The sequence below is a fragment of the Helianthus annuus genome, chromosome 1 (genome assembly GCF_002127325.2).
Source record: "Helianthus annuus cultivar XRQ/B chromosome 1, HanXRQr2.0-SUNRISE, whole genome shotgun sequence".
NCBI classification, from domain to species: Eukaryota; Viridiplantae; Streptophyta; class Magnoliopsida; order Asterales; family Asteraceae; genus Helianthus; species Helianthus annuus.
The window spans coordinates 112,499,986-112,509,465 of record NC_035433.2 but is presented as its reverse complement, the minus strand read 5'-3'; the positions used below and the strand labels follow the sequence as shown (position 1 = coordinate 112,509,465).

The 9,480-nt window shown below is 36.4% G+C and overlaps 1 protein-coding gene across 1 annotated transcript; it reads right to left on the bottom strand.

The window, feature by feature from the left end:
* Window positions 1-480: 480 nt before the first annotated feature.
* On the bottom strand, window positions 481-2,219 carry LOC110873665 (ankyrin repeat-containing protein BDA1). Its single transcript, XM_022122659.2, has 2 exons — window positions 1,635-2,219; window positions 481-1,553 (listed from the first exon to the last, which is right to left on the bottom strand). Exons 1-2 carry the CDS (start codon window positions 2,205-2,207, stop codon window positions 747-749), a joined length of 1,380 nt encoding a protein of 459 aa, XP_021978351.1. The 5' UTR covers window positions 2,208-2,219; the 3' UTR covers window positions 481-746.
* Between the last annotated feature and the right edge of the window lie 7,261 nt (window positions 2,220-9,480).

The following is a 9,480-nucleotide window of genomic DNA, read 5'->3' as shown; positions in this document are numbered from 1 at the left end:
TGGAATTTCACCACCCTCCAATTTTCATCTACATATGTTTTTCTTGATAGTTATTATAGTATAGCAGTCAAACAAAACGTTAAAATTTCATTGAACTTGTTAAACATCCATGAAAGTAATAATAAATGGGTCAAGAAAAGTTGAATTACTAGAAGATGTAATTGTTGATGATATGGTCTTGCATATACCATTTAATGATTTTGAATTGTAAAACGGACAAACCGATATACACCAACAATTGTAAAGGGAAGTCAATTATGACCCTAGAAGTAAATTTCTAGTTCCGTAACATGGTAAATTTTGCTCTCTTAATATGTAACCTCATAAAGAGTTTAATTAAGGACGTTTCTTTTATAATGAAATCAACATGCCAGGTGTAGGGCTTCTAGGTAAGTCAATGGGAGTGAGTTACAAGAAACCTGAAGATTTAGTTATTAGGTAAGTCAATGGGAGTAAGTTACAAGAAACCTGAAGATTTAGTTATAAAAAGTCTTATGGTGAGCTCATGCTCCCTTACATTCAAATGTTATCCCCCATAAAAAATAGTAATATTCATATTTTTTATACATACCACATTGCACCCTTATTATCTTGACAATTGTTTAACGATCAGGTGGGTGTGACATTAGGTGTTCATGATCACCTATATAGAAATGAATAATTCTACAATTACTACCCACTACATAATTAAGTACAAGTACTAAGACTCTTTAAGTAAATGTATGCTAAAATCCATTGTAACCAATTTAAACCCTTTCTTGACTCGTGTCAGCAGATGCAATTCTTCGCTTGTTCAAATAATTTCTCAAAACCTTGATTGTAACAGGCATCATGAACGGTAGAATAATGGATATGGCAATAAAAATGTATTTTGCGAAATTATCTGGGGCAAATGCACTCATGCTAGTACTGTAGGTTGAAGAAAGTGCTATAACTAAAATATACAACTCTATCCTCAAAGGGAAAGCTTTGGTCAGTAAGAAGATCATGTAAAGCGACGTGTAAAACCCCACTGAATTGGTGAAAAGAAATATGCTTAAGGCTATCGGGTTATTAGTAAACATGATAGCTTGCCCGGCTGTATGTGGTTTCGTAGCAGTGGTTTTACTTGTGATAGATGATGACGAATTATTGACCATGGATGGAAGCGAATCATCCTGCCAAAAGCCTCCAGGAGGACTAAGTGCCGGTTGGTATGTTGCGGCAGTGATAAGTATAACTATAACCAGAAGTGTGTTTCTTACATTGCTAGGAGAGTCATTCAGGTTATTGTATTTGAAGTAGTCTAACAGCTTTTCAGCCGAAGATCTAGGGCGTTCATGTACTCTTGTGTCATGACGATTTGGTCTTTCTTCTGGCGTATATGCTGGAGATTGTAGATTTCGGGCCTCTAGAGCTCCAGTTTGAATGAGAATCTCAGCAATCTCTCCATCACCAGCTTCAGTATGAAACATATGTAACATATCAAGGGGAGTCAAACCACTCTTGTTTAATGGATTCAACTCTATCTTTTCCTTGCTAATAACTAGCCCATTTAGTAGAAATTCAACTACCTACGATAAATATAAACTTTAGCCAAAATATCTCCAACATTTCAAGTATGTATGCAAGACATGCAAAAAAAATCAACTTACCTCATACTGCTTCCTACAGACCGCAAGATGCAAGATTGTATTCCCATGAAAATCTTTAGAATTCAGAAGATCTTCTTTGTTGGATTGTTTGAGATGGTGTATTAGAACTTGGAAAGCTTTGAATTGGCAGTTCTTAACTGCTAAATGAAGGGAGGTCTCACCTTGAGCAGTTGTGCACTCGATAGAATCCAAACTTGACAAAAGCAACTCTTTGACAACTTCCACATTACCTTTTATCACAGCCAAGTGAAGAGGAATTTTTCTGTCTTTTCCTTCTATCAAACACAAATTGAGGTCAACTTTTAGAAGCTCCTTCACAATTTCACCATGCCCACAAGCGGCTGCTATGTGTAAAGGGCTAAAACCATCTTGGTTAAGCTCCCAGGAAAATTGTTGCCTCAGTTTGACCACTGTTGCTGTAAAGTTGAGATGTCCGGCCAAACAAGCGATGTGTAATGGATTTTCACCTCCCTCCAACGCCACTGTGTGGAGCGTAGTTGGATTGGCCTCAATCTCTTTAAGGAGATGATCAACATCCCCGTTCCATGCTGCGTTAAACAACCTTTGATCCATGGCTCTGGAAGAAAAATCTAGCTACTTGTGTGAGTATGCTCATGAAGAGTTTAAGGATGAGTTCTGTTTATATTTAAATTGATAAGCCACTTGTAGGCTTGAGGTTTAAGTCAATGAGTGTAAGTTGTAAGGAACCTTCAAGGTTGATTAGCTCATGCATAGTTACTTCCTAATCTTGTTCTCCATAAAAAATAGCAATATTATAGTTTTTTTATATATACCCCAACCAATATTCTTAAGTATTTAACTTGAGCACGTGTGGATTAGTCATGGTAAATCTCACCCATACCAAAGCTATTGATAAGGTCTGAAAAGAATGTTGGCCCCAAAATGGATCTTGATCTCTAGACAATTGAATAACTTGAATATAAACTGAATATCTGAATACATGAATTGAATTACAATTGAAATCTACAACCCTATTTATAGTTTCTAATGGGTGCGATCCAATAGACGCGTCTCTTCACGAACGGATGCGTCTTTAGAATATGTGGATGAGAATGAATCTTGAAGAGGTGTGTCCATAAACCAAAAGTTGCATCTCCTCCTTTGTGTATGGCTGCCAAAATCGAACAGGTATGTCTCTAAGGAGACATGTCTTTTCCTTTAGTGAAGCGGTTATAATCTTTCAGTTTTACACCTTCAGTCCCTGAATTTTGTAACCGCCATATAACTACCTTTTAACCGCCACATAACTAACTTTATACTAATAACTAATAAACCCTTGTACTTTAAGGATGTGTGGGGATTATAACTTTCATTCACCCCCCTAATCACGAACATCCTTGAGTTGTAGATCTTGAACTTTGATCAATTCCATTTTTCTTAAAACTCCTCGGTATCCGACGTTTCACACGGATCTTCTTACTCACCAACCTTGCTCCTCACGAACCTTGTTTTACTTGAACTCGCTTCAAACGAACTTGCTTCACACAGATATTTTTTTCACACTTGTTTTGACCGTACTTGATTTGTATCACACGAACCTTTTCTTGTGTAGTTGTCTCAACACGAACTCCACCGGTCTTGATTAACTTGCCCATCATCATATCACATGATCGGAATCCATTTCTCATAGATTTTGATAAACTGACTCACTCAGATCTCTCTTGTGGTTGTATCACACAACAATTTTTTGACCCAGTCACAGGATACTTGTTTCCTTCATGCGCACACCTTCTTTTGGTCTATCACAGATTTAATCTCGTCATCACGGTTGTCTCGCACAACGGGTTTTTCATCATTGATTGCTTCCCTCACGGATTCTTCACTTTTTCCTGATCCAGCATTCACTGCTTCATTTTTCCTCTACATTTACTGCATTTTTTTCTTGCACTCACTGCAACAATTTCTCTTCTTGTTTCCTGCATCATTTTCTCTTTTCTGCATTCGCTGCATCACCGTGTTTGTTTGCATAGCACTTTGTTTCTTCACAACCCTTCTATCGCTTCACTCGACTTTTGTTTCTGAAATCGATTTGTGGCTTGTGACTTCTAATTCCGAATCGATTTTCCTTCTCCTTTAATTTAATACTGATTCGATGTTGACTGAATCGAATTATCTAAATCAATTTTCTTCTGAATCGATTTGGTTTCTGATTGATCATGAGTTGAAGAACGAATTGGATTTGAACCCTAGGCTCTTTCGGTTCATCTCGGACAGAATCACACGTTTCTTTTAAATAGCGATCATCGCTTTTCTTCGAATCACTTGATCTTAACAACACTTCGAATTACTCGAACGATTCCTTCTTCACCGGCTTCTTCTTCCGGATCGACTCGCTCAATGTTTTTTAAACTTTGAATAACCACCGGATTAAATTCTGATTCTTCCTAGCATTCCAACAAAACAAGAAAACAATCCTGTTTTGTGCTCCTGTACTCGGTTTCATTCACTCACGAATCCTAGTCTGATTGCTAACTTAGAATTCTCACAACCCATACTTCCTTGTTTCTAAAATTTCCTGACCACCAATACGAACCACTGTACTTGTAAAATTTAATTCCCTTGAATTCAACAAACTCTCAAATCTTTAACCCGCGAATAACCACAACGCGTATTAATTGAATTCCTGACAATCTAATTCGCACTATAACCCCGAAATCAAAACCCTAGATTTCAAACAGAACCCTGGTTCGACAACCTTGAACCGAAAAAAACTAAAACTTGCGAATTGAAAAAATAGAATGATGAAACCTGATCGTGAATTCCCTGCGATGAATGCCTTGCGATTCTCGTGCCTAGAGCCTGACGCTCTGATACCAATTGTTGGCCCCAAAATGGATCTTGATCTCTAGACAATTGAATAACTTGAATATAAACTGAATATCTGAATACATGAATTGAATTACAATTGAAATCTACAACCCTATTTATAGTTTCTAATGGGTGCGATCCAATAGACGCGTCTCTTCACGAACGGGTGCGTCTTTAGAATATGTGGATGAGAATGAATCTTGAAGAGGTGTGTCCATAAACCAAAAGTCGCATCTCCTCCTTTGTGTATGGCTGCCAAAATCGAACAGGTATGTCTCTAAGGAGACATGTCTTTTCCTTTAGTGAAGCGGTTATAATCTTTCAGTTTTACACCTTCAGTCCCTGAATTTTGTAACCGCCATATAACTACCTTTTAACCGCCACATAACTAACTTTATACTAATAACTAATAAACCCTTGTACTTTAAGGATGTGTGGGGATTATAACTTTCAAAGAATGGTAAAACTAAAAGACTGCACAAAACTTGGAAAAGGAAAACTACCGTGGGTGAACGAGTAATGTGAAGTGACATGAAGTACCCCACAGAAGTTGGAACAAAGTAATATGATCAGATTACTAAGCTCGCACGTTTGTCTTTTCAAATGCATGTTTTATTAGAAGTCTTTGCTGCTAGAAGTGAACCTATCACAGAAAAAATATATATTAAACGAAAACTATATTTCATCAGGATGATCTGGTATTTCATCTCGCACATTTGTCTTTTTATCAGGATGATATGGTATTTCATCTAGAAGTGAACCTATTTTAGAAAAATATATTAAACGTTGCAAGTAACTTAATAAGCATAAAAACTTCTTGAGACAACTTATTATCTTGTTGTTCGCCAAAGGCTTATCAGTTGTTAACATAAATGTACACACTATGCTTGAATAATATATCATCAGTGACCTTAGAGGCTTCATTTCCTCTCCATCATTTTCTACCTTATAATTTAACTAAAAATCATATCTTTAAAAATTTATCTCTCATTTTAAAAAACCTTACGTATCATTCACCATACCTATCTCTATATTCTTGTTTTATTTTTTTTTTTCTTTCTTTTCTATCATTTATTTATATATGTGTGTGGGTGTGATAGTAACCCTCAGAGCGGGTTACACTCCAAGAATGAGATAGAAACAAATACTTTGCTAATTTTTTTTCTCCTTCATTCATTCTAAACTTAAATGGAGATTTATAGGCATACAAAAGAGATACCAAAACTAAACAACTACTAAACCAACAATTAGAACAATTAAAATAAAGGGTTATTAGATTTGTTACCCTTAACTATTGATGTTTGGACGTTGTCACCTCCAACTATCACTTTAACGCCCACCACCTCCAACTAAACATTTGGGTTGCGATATCACTCCTCAGTTAAATAGACTCTAACCGGGTTAGTTTTTTTGTTGACGTGACATATTTGTCTGACGTGGCAAGATGATCGATTTGACGGTTTTATCACACGTGTCATGGTGTGGTATATATATAGGCTCAGGCTATTCACACACCCCATTGGTCTATTCACACACCCCAAAACTCTCCGCTTTGGCCAAAGCGGGGCGCTTTGGGGTAAAGTCAACAGACAAGGAATGAGTTTGTCAGTCCTTGTCGGATAACCTCGTACCAATGCGCCCCGCTTTGGCCAAAGCGGGGCCTTGTCTGTCTATTTATTTTTTTTTTTGGGGGGGGGGGGGGGGAATGAGGTTTTGGTGGAAAAAAATAGGTTGTTGGTTTGTTGTTTGTTTGTATTTGGTTGTGTTTTTTTTGTTGAAAAGTTGTAGATTTTGTATTATTTTTATAAAACATATATAATTTAAAGTTGTTTTATTTTTACAAAACATATATAATTTAAAGTTGTTTTATTTTTACAAAACATTTATAATTTAATTGTCAGTATTATGTATATTTTTTTAAGTTTTACACTTTTCTCTTCACATGATATGAATCAAAAAAGGAAAAACACTACCATAGGTGAACCCTCCAGAAGAAATCGCAGGCCGATACATAAAAATACATATAACGAGTTATCGTCTTCAAAATCAGTCGAGATTACAAATACTCAGAAAATCGCCAAAATGATATTGAAATTTGTGAGCCTTCAAATTATTTTGGGAAACATGAAAGAAGACCACCTCACGAAACGAGGTTTCATAATCATGAAAAACGAAGAAATTTGATCTTGGAAGAGATCGAAGATTTGGGTACATCTTCAAGTCATGAAGATCACTTTATAGAAGTTGATCATGACGACTGTAATAAAACGGAACATAATCCCATATTTTCTAGAGAAGCGCTTTTATCATATGTCATATGTTGGACGGAATATAGTTCAACTAGAGGAGTTCTGTCATGTGGACATCACTTTTGTTTTTCATACATACAAAAGATAAGATGGAAGATACTGAATCTTGTGATAAAAAAATTATTCTTAGGCAATTCCTAATAACTGTCCAGTAATGGATGTATACATTATTCCACATGTTGAATCATCTATACATCAGACTATGGTAAATCTTTGTTCTTTTAACGTTATGTTTTACTATTGGGTTATATTAGGTCGTGTTTATATTAAATTTTGGTTTATTTTTGTGATGAACAGCCACCACCAATATCAGTTTGTTACCAGTGCGGTTGTCGTGAGTGCGGTTGTCGTGAGCCTGAGGAACTTTTATTTATCTTACAAAAAGAAAAAAGATACAGTAATGACGGTTCCCCATCCTTTAAATCCTCACGTGCCACCGTTTTACCCATCCAGATTCCACCACGTTTATCAACGACCACCACTGGTAACCAATACCGGTAATCAAAAAGTTGTTCATTATTACACTTTTAACCTAAAACTATGTTGGTTTTTTTACTTTTAACCCCAAAGCTTCTTATCTTTGTCAATTTAACCTAAGAATTTTTTTACTTTCAACTTTGGTACCCTATACTTTTCAAATTTCGCAAAAATTCGTTTTACCTTTTGTTCTAAATTTTGCGAGTTAACACGACGCAACGTTCATGTGTGGTTCAACGTTTTTACGTTTTGTTTTATGCTCCGTTCTAAATTTTGCGAGCTAACATTACGCAACGTGTATTTGTGGTTCAACGTTTTTATGGTCGTCTATTTTTTCCTGTTTGATAGGTTCATCGTGACGCAGGGTCCTGAATCGACTTAGTTATTATTTTCTATGTTTTATGTTTCGGTCTAATTTCTCCGCATTAACACGTCGCAACTTCAGTGTTGGTGGTCACTAGCGGTGTTGTGGCCTTGGTGCTATTTGTCACGATTTACGCCCCCACCAGCAAAACAAGGGGCTTAATACTAGTTTCTATAAAAATGTACATATGATCATAATATATCATTTTTATTATTAAGGAAATAAAAATAATCATTCAGAAGGCATGCACTTTTTATTGTAATTTTTTATACATCTAGATTGTAATCTTTTGCTAAAAATCATTAAAAATTGTCATACACTATTTTCGTCATTTATGCATTTAGATATTTCTTTATATACATTTGGGTATTTTATATACACTGTAGTAATATGAGACATTCTTATAGCGATTCCACTAAATGTAATTGATTAATAACTACCTAACAAATACCCGACGAGTTTTGAGTTAAGCATAACTGTCACAGCCCCCAACCCCACATTGGGAGCGGATTTAAATCATCAGGATCATAGTTATGAAATAATTTCAGAGTTTGTAAAGCACCAAACTTTTTATATTAAACAAATGAGCTAAAACCCATATTTCATTTAAATGTATTTATAGGGATAAACCCTATTTGCTGAAAACATAAACTTCTTCTTTTATTTAGATAACTTATAGCCACTTTATTTAAGCCTTCGTTTGTCCATAGCTGGTTTCTAATAGCTTCACATAAAGTGAGCTGAAACGCGTTTTAAAAACATTTTATTAGCAAGAAATACTGACGAGTTCATTCTATTTTAATAAAAATACATGGTTATTGATGTGTGTAAAATGCAACATATAAATCACATCAATTAAGGCATAAAACTAACCCTTTTTAAGTACTAATGTTGGAAAAAGAGTGTTTTTGTCTTTCTTTTGTATTTTCAGGATGAAATGAGCTCAAAATCACAAAAGAAGCAAAAAGACAACTAATTCTAGCATAAATACAAGAAAAGGAATAAAAGTAGATTGCTCGGACCCTCAACGGCACCCCCCAAGGCAAAGAAGAGAAAACAGAAGACTGAACACGCCCCGTGTCCAGCGAACACGGGGCCGTGCCCAAGAAGCAGCAGAAAAGACAAACTAGTAGAAGCTTCCATTGCCCACCACGGGGCCGTGTCCAGCGGGCACGGGGGCGTGGTGAAAGTACAGCAGGCGCATTAATTGTAATTGCGAATTACAATTAATGAAGAGATAGAGTGTCAGACGGGCACGGGGGCGTGTCCAGCGGACACGGGGCCGTGCCCAGCCTTCTGTTCAGCCTATAAATAGGGGTGCTTGGTTTCATTCCATCTCATCCCTTGGCACACCACCTCTCTCACACTTCATCCACCACCCACCACCACCATAACACCATCATCCACCACCATCATCCATTGTCCATCATAGAGTGTGTGAGTCGTCTCGGGATCCAAGATTGATCGTAAGAGTTCTTGACAATCAAGGCCATGTTTGCCTAAGTCTCTTACATCACTTGGTGAAGACAAGTGTTTAGTATAATACTTTTTATTTTTAATCTTTTGCACTTTTTATTTGGTTTTGTATTAATGACTTTAATAACTAGTTACTTATGTTGAAGGTGATCTTTCCTTATCGTTTGTCCGTGGTGTCTTGGCGTTATTTTACTGTCTATATAAAATAAAAGATTTTCACCATTCATATCTCCACGGTCTATATGGAGGTATGTTGGCTACCTGGTCGAGGGTTAAGGGAACGGTTTGGTAAGGGTCTTGCCCTTGTTCAGCGTTTAGAGGTCCTGCTTGGGACCTGGGTCAAATTTAGTAGGATCTCATTCAATGCCCATAGGTATTGGATGGCGGGGAT